This window comes from Chlorocebus sabaeus, chromosome 12 (genome assembly GCF_047675955.1).
Source record: "Chlorocebus sabaeus isolate Y175 chromosome 12, mChlSab1.0.hap1, whole genome shotgun sequence".
NCBI classification, from domain to species: domain Eukaryota; kingdom Metazoa; phylum Chordata; class Mammalia; order Primates; family Cercopithecidae; genus Chlorocebus; species Chlorocebus sabaeus.
In genome coordinates, this window is record NC_132915.1 from 61967582 (window position 1) to 61980463 (window position 12882).

A 12882-nucleotide genomic window follows, 5' to 3' on the forward strand; every position below is an offset into this window, starting at 1 on the left:
CCTCATACTCGGAATGGCGTGGTAGCCCAATCGGAAGCGGAGTTTGCTGGACCCAGCAAAATCTACAATCACCTTTTCCCCCACAGTGTGCATATGCTTGAGGAGTTCAAGGTGCTCCCTGGTCACAGCCTTCAGACTGGAAATGGCGGTCCATGGTAAGACCAGCCAATGGTAACGGGCCTTCGGGTATTTATCCTTTATTACCACCACCTGCTCATCTTTGTAAACCTAGCAGAGGGACACAAGAGAAGGAAGCAGACATCTACTAAGAATCTTCTGTGTGCCTGGTTGTTATATTCTCTAAGTCACTTAATTCTCACAGTCTTGTGCAAATAGTTTTAGTAGCCCAGTTTTGAGAGACGAGAGCACTGAGATTCAAATAGGTTGAGTGTCTTGCACAAGTCATAGTTCCTAAGAGGGAAATCTAGGATTTCAACTCAGATCTAGCTGACTCCAGAGTCTGTTTTCAACCACCACACTACACAGAATACACAGAAGATGCATAGTACAAAATAGTTCCCAAGGATCTGATGTAAAATCTCTGTAGGCATAAATTCAAAAGCATCCTTCTCCACTCCAACATGGTAGACTGTGTGACACATACACATGGGTTCCAGTGAGCCCTATTAGACCTGCCCCTTGTCAACCAGGAATGTAACTGAAGTGTAACTCAAAGGCTCCTCAAGGATGATGCTTGTTTTTTTTTTTGGTTTTTTTGTTTTTTTTTTTTTTTTTGAGACGGAGTCTCGCTCTGTCGCCCAGGCTGGAGTGCAGTGGCCGGATCTCAGCTCACTGCAAGCTCCGCCTCCTGGGTTCACGCCATTCTCCTGCCTCAGCCTCCCGAGTAGCTGGGATTACAGGTGCCCGCCAACTCACCCAGCTAGTTTTTTGTATTTTTAGTAGAGACGGGGTTTTGCCGTATTAGCCAGGATGGTCTCGATCTCCTGACCTCGTGATCCACCCGTCTCGGCTGGAGTTTCGCTCTTGTTGCCCAGGCTGGAGTGCAATGGCGTGATCTCAGCTCACCGCAATCTCCACCTCCAGGTTCAAGCAATTCTCCTGCCTCAGCCTCTCGAGTAGCTGGGATTACAGGCATGCGCCACCACGCCCAGCTAATTTTTTATATTGTTAGTAGAGACGGAGTTTCTCCATGTTGGTCAGGCTGATCTCAAACTCCTGGACCTCAGGTGATCCTCCCACCTCGGCCTCCCAAAGTGCAGGGATTACAGGGATGTCTCACTGTTAATGCCAGGGCAGCACAGTACCACTGTCACAGTATATTATCTCTGATGCTCCCCTGAAAGGAACCATACTAAGGTTAACACAACTTCCCTTAAAGTACCCAGAAGTTTAAAACGGACAAGGTAGAGGGGATATTCATTTGAAGAACTTAGCTTTCTCTCCAAACAATTCCAGTTGCTACTTTATTGCCAATGGGAAAAACCTCTTGTTCTCACAGAAAAGCCCAATAAAATGAATCTCATTCGGAAAGACTGACATCCTTTGATTTCATTTGTAATTAAGACCTCTGTGGAGTAGTCATTTACAACATGAAAGGTAATGAAATTCCAAAATTGTATTCTCACCTGCATTTTGGGGTCCTGCATAGAAATCTTCAAGCCTTGACTCCAGTGGCCCAGTGATTCCTAAAAAAAAAAACAAAAACAAAAACAAAAAAAAACAAGCAATGTAAATTATAGATGCCAATAATTAAATTTGGCAATAGTTAATACTGTGTGACAGCACAACTAAACTTGGAAATAAATTTAGTTTTTGAGAATTAAACAAGATTCACTTGACTTTACTTCACTCCATAGCCTTCCTATATTCTTTTTTTTTTTGAGACAGTCTCGCTCTGTCTCACCCAAGCTGGAGTGCAGTGGCACGATCTCAGCTCACTGCAGCCTCCGAAGTGATTCTCCCGCCTCAGCCTCCCAAGCAGCTGGGATTACAAGTGCCCACCACCACGCCCAGCTAATTTTTGTATTTTTTAGTAGAGATGGAGTTTCACCAGGTTGGCCAGGCTGGTCTTGAACTCCTCACCTCAGGTGATCCACCCGCCTCCACCTCCCCAAGTGCTGGGATTACAGGCGTGAGCCACCACACCCGACCCTATATTCTTTTTTTTTTTTTTTTTTTGAGACAGAGTTTCGCTCTTGTTGCCCAGGCTGGAGTACAATGGCGTGATCTCGGCTCACTGCAACCTCTGCTTCCCAGGTTCAAGCGATTCCCCTGCCTCAGCCTCTGGAGTTGTTGGGATTATAGGTGTGCACCACTATGCCCAGCTAATTTTGGATTTTTAGTAAAGAGGAGGTTTCACCATGTTGGTCAGGCTGATCTCGAACTCCTGACCTCAGGTGATCTGCTCATCTCGGCCTCCCAAAGTGCTGGGATCAAAGGCATGAGCCAGCACACCCAGCCATATTTTATTGTTGTTGTTTTTTGAGACGGAATCTTGCTCTGTTGCCCAGGCTGGAGTGCAGTGGCACCATCTAAGCTCACTGCAACCTCTGCCTCCCATGTTCAAGCAATCCTTCTGCCTCAGCCTCCTGAGTAGCTGGGATTACAAGCGTGCGTGCACCACCACACCCAGCTAATTTTTGTATTTTTAATAGAGATGGAGTTTCACAATGCTGTCCAGACAGATCTCAAACTCCTGACCCTCAAGTGATCTGCCTGCCTCAGCTTCCCAAAGTGCTGAGATTACAGGCGTGAACCACTGCACCCAGCCAGCCTTCCTATATTCACAGCTGGCTGTCTAGATGAAGGTGAGAAATGCCAGAGTATGAGTCATACCTTCTTTGCCCTCTCTCACTCCAACTACAGCCTGACCAATTCTCCACTTTGACATCAGCATATGAATTACATGATCTATGAAAACCTTCTATAGATGCATAAACAACTGATCCATTTTAGTTGTTCAGTGTTAAGTGCACACTGTCATTATTGCTCTACCTTCAAGTGGCTTACCTCAGGAATTTAAGAAAAAGCACATAAAGGAACATTCATCTAAATGATTTTCATGCCACAAACAAGTGACTCTTTCATCATGGTTAACAACCCCTCACACATTTCTGAACTTTACAGTGTACAAAACAATTAAGCAGTCATTATATTTCATTTCTTCTCCACATCATCTACCAATCACACTACCCTCACCTTTTTGATAGGTGCATCTTTTCCCTTCTTTGGAGGCACGGAGCATTGGTTATGGTTGCTCCCAGGTTCCAGCCCTGTCCCAGGCTCAGCTTCGTGAGCAGCATCCCTTTCTATAGAATCACTATCACCTGATCTCTTTCTCTTCCTGTGTGTTTCCAGGCCAGGGTTCTTTGCCTCTTCCTCAAACTCTACAATATATGGATAAAGTTCATTCACCATGTGGAGAACCTGGCCAGGCTGCAGCTTCACCTCTTGGTCCTTCCCAATTACGACTGAGTCAATGCTGGTGGGATTGACTCCTACCTATGGGATAAATAATCAGAAAATAATTATAATAGCAGCAACAGCACCTACAGTAAGATAGCCACTGCTACATTAACCACTTACTATATGCCAAGCACCTTGCCTAATGTTCACCTATATTACTCCATCACTTCCATACATGACAGAGAAGCCTTCACTGGCTGGCACAGACACTCTAAAGTCAACAGCATAAGAAAATCATCAAGTATAAAATTCCAAGTTATAAATACACCTACCTGCTTTACCTTGACATATCCCTTGTTACACTCTGCTTTCAACTGTACTAAAAGAGATTGGAAAAAGTTAAACACAAATGCAACAAAGAACCAGGCACTTGCTCCTATTTTCCCAAAAGAAAACAATGAAGCTTCACTACAGGAGGCAGCTGCACAGATGTTTCCTTAAAGGCCTATTAGCAATCACCTGTTATGCAGGTGGCTGGAGCTCCAAATCCCACCAATTTCTAAAGGTTTAAATCCTTCCATAAAATGTCCAACAGCATACATATTCCCTTAGCTATTGCCAAGATCCCCATGAGGCAGCTTCAATTAATCCCCACAAGTTTCCCTATTCCAGAACCCCTGGCCTGCTCATGATCACAGACTCTGCCGCCAGAAAAGAAGACCCATTTCTCCCAGCCTGGGCAGCGTGGCAAAACCCCGTCTCTACAAAAAAAATACAAAAATTAGCCAGGTGGCACGTGCCTGTAGCCCCAGCTACTTGGGAGACTGAGGTGGGAGAATCACTTGAGCCCCAGAAGGCGGAGGTTGCAGTGAGTCAAGATCGCACCATTACACTCCAGCCTGGGCAACAGATTGAGACCCTGTCTCAGGAGGAAAAAAAAGACCCATTTCTCACACAAACTCTTGACCAAGGATTAAATCTGGCTTCCAATATTATTTTGGAAAAACAAAAACTATCAGATGACTTTAAAAGAGAAAACAGTAAAAGACACATTCCTGGAAGACAGAAACTCAGGTGGCTTTGGGTGGAAGGAGTAGAAAGAATGTTCTAGGAAGATGATTGCAGAGACAGAACAATCTGAGCATGTGTGAGAAGTGGTAACATTAAGCATTCCTGTTCTGATAAATGCACAAAGTATCTGGAGTTGAAACAGGGAGGAAAGAAGAACCACCACAGCTGCTCCCCAGAGAGGACAGGGTGCCACATACATGCCCCTTCAGTTGCTGTTGTGAGGAAGGGAACAGAGAGAGAAGCAGCCGCTGCTTCTGCATCTTGGGCCTACCCAGCTCAGGCATGGCTTTGTATCCCTCCACTTAGATTAACTCATATAGAAAAGATCATAATCAGTGCTGCAGATGCCAACTCTCTAAGTTCAGAACCCTTGGGAAACCTTGCTGTGGGGAGTCACACTCCAGGCAGCAGTGTGCATGTTTACAGGAAAAAACAAGATACATGGTAAGGATTTTTTTCTGAGGGCAAGGACTTTCATGTTATTAAACCCTAAGACAAGTGCTAGATGCCATTGTCTCATAAAGATGTTACTCTCTGCGTGAGGCAATATGTAAAGGATGGCACTACCCCATTACTTCTCGGAGAGACATGGTTTCACCTGTAGACTCCAGAGTTTACATCTTGCTGCCCATTGAGCAACGTCCCTGGGGAAAGAAGGGCAGGACTCAATTCCACCATCCCATGGTAACAGGATGAACTTGCCTGCTCCCAACCTTCACCCACCCTGCCTTGAACATTACCACACTGGGAGGGCAGAATCAGGAATAAATAGGGCCCTGGTGTTGGCTAAAAGAGCTCAGTCCCTGAGCAGTATTTTTGGCAGACAACAGATTTTCCGTCAAGAGCACCCAGAAAATATGCATCTTTGGTTATCACTATCCCACATAACCAAACACAGTAATCTCCACATTTCTATGACCAGTTACCTTGCTGTCGAGAACATTTCTTATCAGTGATTTTGGTCTCTGGGCCACGCCCAATCACAACTGCTTCCAAATGTGGAAGTCTGATTCGCTGGTGCCGGCTGTCCTGTCTCACCAACCAGCACACCCGCATCATCAGTCTGAGGGACAAAACAAGAGAGTCACTAGAAAAACAGATCCACCAGCACGAGTCCTCCAGGACCACATCCAGTGCCACCATGCATGTGATTTACCAGCTGTTTATCTTGAGGCAAGTGACTTCACCACCCTAGTCTCAATTTTCTCACCTATAAACCATGATAATGACGGGACTCAGGAGGCTGTTGTGAAGATTAACTGAGATAATGTGAGCAAGTATTTACCTCCCTGCCTGAATCATGCTAAGAATTCAAATATTTATTACACATTTATTTATTTATTTATTTATTTATTTATTTATTTATTTAGAGATAGAGTCTCGCTCTGTCCCCCGGGTTGGCATGCAGCAGCACAATCTCGGCTCACTGCAACCTCCGCCTCCCAGGTTCAAGCAATTCTCCTGCCTCGACCTCCTGAGTAGCTGGGATTACAGGCACCTGCCACCACACCTGGCTAATTTTTGTATTTTTAGTGGAGATGGGGTTTCACCATGTTGGCCAGGCTGGTCTCAAACTTCTGACCTCAGGTGATCCACCCACTTTGGCCTCCCAAAGTGCTGGGAGTATAAGCATGAGCCATCACACCTGGCCTATTACACATGTACTGATATGTGCTGGACATTAGGCTACATATTGAAAGTCAAAGGATGAATAAAATAGGGACATTGTCCCTGTCCTTGAGGATCCCGGAGTGCAGTAGGACAGATAGAATCATACACGAATATTTACAGTATAATGTGATAAACACTACAAGAAGAGAGTAACCAAATATGGCATTAGCCGAGTAAAAGGACTGACTGACTCTTGTGGAGAATATTTTAAAAGGCTTCACGAGGAAGGGATATTAATGTGTGGTTTTAAAGGATGAGAAGGGGTTTGCCTGCCAGAGAACTAAGGACATAAAAAAGATGTTCTCAGGGCGGGCGCGGTGGCTCAAGCCTGTAATCCCAGCACTTTGGGAGGCCGAGACGGGCGGATCACAAGGTCAGGAGATCGAGACCATCCTGGCTAACACGGTGAAACCCCGTCTCTACTTAAAAATACAAAAACCTAGCCGGGCGAGGTGGCGGGCGTCTGTAGTCCCAGCTACTCGGGAGGCTGAGGCAGGAGAATGGCGTGAACCCGGGAGGCGGAGCTTGCAGTGAGCTGAGATCCGGCCACTGCACTCCAGTCTGGGTGACAAAGTGAGACTCTGTCTCAACAAAAAAAAAAAAAAAAAAAAGATGTTCTCTAGTGCTTAGGTGTCTTTATGTGTCATAGGTTTTCCTTCCTTGTCATAACATACTGATGTTAGAACAATAGATTTTACTCCCATCTGCCAGAAGACAGTCATAATAAATATGCAAATCTGCAACTTTTTTTTTTTCTGAGACGGAGTTTCACTCTTGCCCAGGCTGGAGTGCAATGGCGCAATCTTGGCTCACAGCAACCTCTGCCTCCTGGGTTCAAGGGATTCTCCTGCCTCAGCCTCCCGAGTAGCTGGGATTACGGGCATGTGTTACCACGCTCGGCTAATTTTATATTTTTAGTAGAGATGGGGTTTCTCTATGTTGGTTAGGCTGGTCTCGAACTCCCGGCCTCAGGTGATCTGCCTGCCTCGGCCTCCCAAAGTGCTGGGATTACAGGCATGAGCCACCACACCCAGCCACAAACCTACAATTTCTAAAGTGTGAACGTGGCAATTTTGTGCAATACACAACCTGCAAACAATGGAAGTGTTGACGTTCTTTTGAAAAACAACCCTTATGGCTTGTTGTAGACTATCAGTAAAAGAGAAAGACAAGAAATTCAGAAGAGAGATGAGGCCTCAACAATGGCCGAAGCAAGGGGGATGGAGAGCAAGAAGAGCCAGGAGAAATCTGGAAGACATACTTAATTACTGATGACATTTGGGGAATGACAAAGGAATAAAAGGAGACACTGGCCAGGTACAATGTCTCAGGTGGGCAGATCACGCGGTCAAGAGTTTGTGACCAGCCTAGCCAACATGCTAAAACCCTGTCTCTACTAAAAATACAAAAATTAGCCGGGAGTGGTGGCAGGTGCCTGTAGTCCCACCTACCCGGGAGGCTGAGGCAGAAGAATCGCTGGAACCCAGGAGGCGGAGGTTGCAGTGAGCCGAGATCGCACCATTGTACTCCAGCCTGGGCGATACAGCAAGACTGCATCTCAAGGGGAAAAAAAAAAAAAAGAGAGAGAGACACTGACCAAAGACTTCTAATTTGGAAGATGCCCATTAACCAAAATGAAAAATACACAAGGAGACATAATTTGGAGATAAAAAGGAAGGTGAAGAAAGGAGGACCAATTTCATATTGAAATGTAATTAGTTTAAGTTGCCTGTGGAAGATCCAAGACTCAAGCTATGATATATGGGTATGAAGCTCAGGAGAGGGGAATGGACTAAATGCATATATTTGAGAGGCATCAACATGTCACAGAGGCTGAGGCAAAGAGAGAGGATGAGATCACCCAATGAGGTGAAACAGGGAATTATGGGCAGAGAGAGGATGCCTCTCTAGACTCCAGACTCTTATCAGTCCTCAAGCCTCTAACACGCTTCTCCTGGAAACCTGCCTACACTCAAGGCAGCACTTATGCCCTCTGCACAAGTTTCATGTCCATAAGCAAAGAAAAAAGAAACCTGATTTTCAAAAATCAGTTTTATTTCCATCTGCAAACACAAGACAATGCAAGGCAAAGTGAGCAAATGACAGCTGAGGAGATGCAAATTCAAATGAATAAGACTTTAGTGCGAGTATATGAGCACTAAGGAGGTAAAAAAGTCCTGTATTAGCCAGTACAGGTTTCCAGAAACCTCCCAGTTAGAGACGGCTAGGAGCCAAGGGGACTGATAAAGAAGAAATGGAGTGGACGGGGCCATTCCATTTTAAAAAGCGTAAGTGGCAGCACAGATTTCGCCAATGGCAAGCCATAGGTCGGGGTAAAAGCAGATCTAGTTGACCGAACCACAGGAGCTGCCTCGGTGAGTCACAAAAAAAGACAGAGGTGTCGAAAGAATACTAGGCTGAAAAGTTCACATTTAACATCATCAAGAGGAGACAGCTGCCAGGTTTTGAGCTTCACAGTAAAACAACAGCATCCAAAGAACACTTAACAGCTGTGTGTAGGCAGCCTACCATGGAGAAATCTAGAGTCAGAGATTAGTGAAGAGGCTGCTAATATAACGTGGGCCAGAGAGGTCAAAAAGACAATTCAGCAAGTCTCTGTGAAGGAATTGATGCAGCTATAAATCTAAAATCCTAAACCTGGAGCCTCAAATGATGATGGTGCTATGGGCAGGCCCCACTTTCAAATGCTGTGCGTTCCAAGGGGCATCTGTTTGCACTTGCTGGAAACTGAAGAATGAGCAGGTAACAGACTGAGAAGTGAAGTATGTCTTCACCAGGCATTGGGAAATATGTGGTGACTGACTACTTACACTGACAATAAGAGAAGCCAGAAGAGGAATCCAGTGGGCAGCAGAGAGTGTGGCTGACAGACGCAGGATAATACGAACTACCCTTCCTGCCCTCCATCAATACAGATACTTTATTCCCCCAAAGTTCTCAAGTTATGGTGTTTCTTTTTACTACTTCCTGAGAAGCTGAAGCAGTGACTGCACAATGGTTATGTAACTAACCTTAAATAATAACTTCAACCGTTTCAGCCTCCAATTCCAACTTCTAGGAATGGAGTGTTTTACAATATGGCAAGTGCAGGAGGATGGGCGTTCCTGAATCTTCAACCCAGTTCCTCCTGTAAAACTCCATAAACTGAGAACTCTGTAACAGTGGTCATGCCCATTTTTGCTTTTCAGTATACCCCTAGCACCTAATCTAACACTTGGCATACAGCGGGCATACAATAAATATTTACAAGTGAATTATCAAATGCTATTTACTCTGCATGAGAGTAATAATTATCCCAGGTTTCCTTCCTGCCTTCTCTCTCCCTTCCTTCTATGGCTCTTCTCATGATGGAATGCTCTGTTCTAGTCTTTGGGCAATCCTACCCATTCTCACATCTAGGTGGATAAATCCCAATTATCTATTTTTCAACTCTATATCTTCTTCTTTTTTTTTTTTTTTTTTGAGATGGAGTTTTGCTGTTGCCCAGGCTGGAATGCAATGGGGCAGTCTCGGCTCACTGCAAACTCCACCTCATGGGTTCAAGCGATTCTCCTGCCTCAGCCTCCTGAGCAGCTGGGATTACAGGCGTGCACTAACACACCTGGCTACTTTTTGTTTTTTTTTGTTTTTGTTTTTGTTTTTGAGACGGGGTCTCGCTCTGTCACCCAGGCTGGAGTGCAGTGGCCGGCTCTCGGCTCACTGCAAGCTCCGCCTCCCAGGTTCATACCATTCTCCTGCCTCAGCCTCCCGAGTAGCTGGGACTACAGACACCTGCAACCACGCCTGGCTAATATTTTGTATTTTTAGTAGAGATGGGATTGCACCGTGTGAGCCAGGATGGTCTCGATCTCCTGACCTCGTGATCCGCCCGCCTTGGCCTCCCAAAGTGCTAGGATTACAGGCTTGAGCCACCGTGCCGGCTTTTTGTATTTTTAATAGAGACGGGGTTTCACCACGTTGGCCAGGCTGGTCTCGAACTCCTGATGTCAGGGGATCTGCCCGCCTCGGCCTCCCAAAGTGCTGGGATTACAGGTGTGAGCCACCGCGCCCAGCCCGGCTCTATATCTTTCATTCTAGAGTTGAGGGGATTCGTCAGAAAGAAATTCTGATTATTCCTTAAAGAACTCAAGTGATCTGATAGAACACACAAGGCCAGAAATCAGGTAACCTCAAATAGTGTTGTCCAATAGAATTTTCTGCAATGATAGAAACGTTTTAAACCTGAACTGTCCAATAAATTACCCACCATGTGACAATCGAGCATCTAACATGTAGCTAGGACAACAGAGGAACTACATTTTTTACTTAAATAACTCCATGTGGCTGGAGGCTACCATAATATCCACCACAGTCCTGGAAACTTGCCCTGCCCTGATCCATCTCAAGTCCCTCAGGCCTGAAGTTAAGCTCGTCATACTGTAACTCCACAGTGGTTACATATTTTACCTCCCATTCCTCTTCACAGAACTAGTCCCACTTGCCCATCCCTCTCTCTCCTCTTTTCCCCAAGAAACACATACATACTGGCATACATTCTTTGTGCTCTGCTCTATTACATTTCAAAGATGATGCACTTTTTTACAAATTGACAGTCTGGCAAATCTGTGTCAAGCAAGTCTTTCGGTGCGATTTTCCCAACAGCATGTGTTCACTTCATGTCTCCGTCACATTTTAGTAATTCTCACAATATTTCAAACTTTTTCATTATTATTATATCTGTTACAATGATCTGTGATCAGTGATCTTTGATGCTACTGGAAGAAAATGCCATCTAGGACTTTCAAAGGTAGAGAGAAGTCAATGCCTGACTTCAAAGCTTCAAGGACAGGCTGTCTTGTTAGGAACTAATGCAACTGGAGACTTTAAACTGAAGCCAGTGCTCATTTACCATTTCAGAAATCCTAAGGCCCTTAAGAATTATACTCAGTCCACTCTGCCTGTGCTCTATAAATGGAACAACAAAGCCTGGACGACAGCACATGTGTTTACAGCATGACTGACTGAATATTTTAAGATCTCTGTTAAGAACTACTGCTCATAAAAAAAAAGAGTCCTTTCAAAATATTACTGCTCATTGACAATGCACCCAAGATCCCTGATAGACATATATTATACAGGGAGATAAATATTGCCTTAGTGCCTGATAAAACAACATCCATTCTGCCGCCCATGGATCAAGAAGTAATTCTGACTTTCAAGTGTTATTAAGAAATACATTTCTTAAGGGCATATTAATTAAGAAACACATTCTTCTGATGGGCCTGGGCAAAGGAAATTGAAAACCTTCTGAAAAGGATTCAACCATTCTAGATGCCCTTAAGAACATCTGCAATTTATGGGAGGAGGTCAAAATATTAACATAAACAGGCATTTGGAAGAAGTTGATTCCAACCCTTATGGATGACTTTGAGGGGTTCAAGACTTCAATGGAGGAAGTCACTCCCAATGTAGCAGAAATAAAGAGAACTAAAATTGTAAGTAGAGCCTGAAGATGTGACTGAAATGCTGCAATCTCATGATAATACTTTAATGGATGAGGAGCTGCTGCTTATGGATATGCAAAGGTAACGGTTTCTTAAGATGAATTATATTCCTGGTGAAGACATAGTGAACATTACTGAAACGTCAACAAAGGGCTGGGTGTTGTGGCTCATGCCTGTAATCCCAGCACTCTGGGAGGCCGAGGCAGGCAGATCACTTGAGGTCAGGAGTTCAAGACCAGCCTCGCCAACATGATGAAACCCTGTCTCTACTAACAATACAAAAATTAGCCAGGTGTGGTGGCACGCGCCTGTAATCCCAGCTACTCAGGAGACTGAGGCACGAGAATCTCTTGAATCCAAGAAGCAGAGGTTGCCATGAGCCGAGATCGTGCCACTGCACTCCAGCCTAGTTGACAGAAAGAGACTCTGTCTCTCCGGGAAAAAAAAAAAAAAAGAGGTTGGGTGCAGTGGCTCACACCTGTAATTCTAGCACTTTGGGAGGCAGAGGCAGGCAGATCACAAGGTCAGGAGTTCAAGACCAGCCTGGCCAACATAGTGAAACCCCATCTCTACTAAAAACACAAAAATCAGCCAGGTGTGGTGGCAGGCACCCGTAGTCCCAGTACTCAGGAGGCTGAGGTAGGAGAATCGCTTGAACCCGGGAGGCAGAGGTTGCAGTGAGCTGAAACCACACCACTGCACTCCAGCCTGGGTGACAGAGTGAGACTCCGTCTCAAAAAAAAAAAAAAAGAAACGTCAACACAAGACATAAACTTAGCTGATAAAGTAGCGGCAGGGTTTAAGAGGACTGATTCCAATTTTTGAAAGAAGTTACACTGTGGGGAAAATGCTATAAAAATCCATAAACTGGGCTCAAAAAATAAATGAGACAAAAAGAAAAAAAAAGTCATCAAACAGCATCACTTACTACAGAAAAACTTTTGTGAAAATCAATCGATGCAACAAACTTTATTGTCTTATTTTAAGAAATTGCCACAGACATCCAAACCTTCAGTAACCGTGACCCTGATCAGTCAGCGGCCACCAACATCAAGGCAAGTCCCGCCCAACATCAGCAAAAAGATCACAACTCACTGAAGGCTCCGGTGACTGATACATTTCTTAGCAAAGTATTTTTAATTAAGGTATGTACACTGTTCAGCCATAATGCTATTGCACACTTAACAGACTACAGTATAGTGTAAACATAACTTTTATATGCACTAAGAAACCAAAACATTCATGTGACTCACTTTATTGCAGTTGTCTA

The 12882-nt window shown here is 44.7% G+C and overlaps 1 protein-coding gene across 9 annotated transcripts in view; it reads right to left on the reverse strand.

Moving 5' to 3' along the window:
• The window catches only part of APTX (aprataxin), a 49133-nt gene that overhangs the window by 12302 nt on the left and 23949 nt on the right, over window positions 1-12882 (reverse strand). For 4 of the 9 annotated variants that reach the window (XM_073021715.1, XM_073021714.1, XM_073021716.1 and 1 more), the window contains exons 2-6: window positions 5364-5500; window positions 3695-3745; window positions 3160-3458; window positions 1587-1646; window positions 2-228 (exon numbers count right to left, since the gene is read on the reverse strand). In XM_073021715.1, the coding sequence (XP_072877816.1) occupies window positions 2-228; window positions 1587-1646; window positions 3160-3458; window positions 3695-3745; window positions 5364-5496 (770 nt within the window). In that variant the 5' untranslated portion in view covers window positions 5497-5500. Of the gene's footprint in view, window position 1; window positions 229-1586; window positions 1647-3159; window positions 3463-3694; window positions 3746-5035; window positions 5082-5363; window positions 5501-12882 lie in introns of those variants that run through there. The other 5 variants (XM_007969017.3, XM_007969019.3, XM_073021719.1 and 2 more) reach the window with 4 other exon arrangements.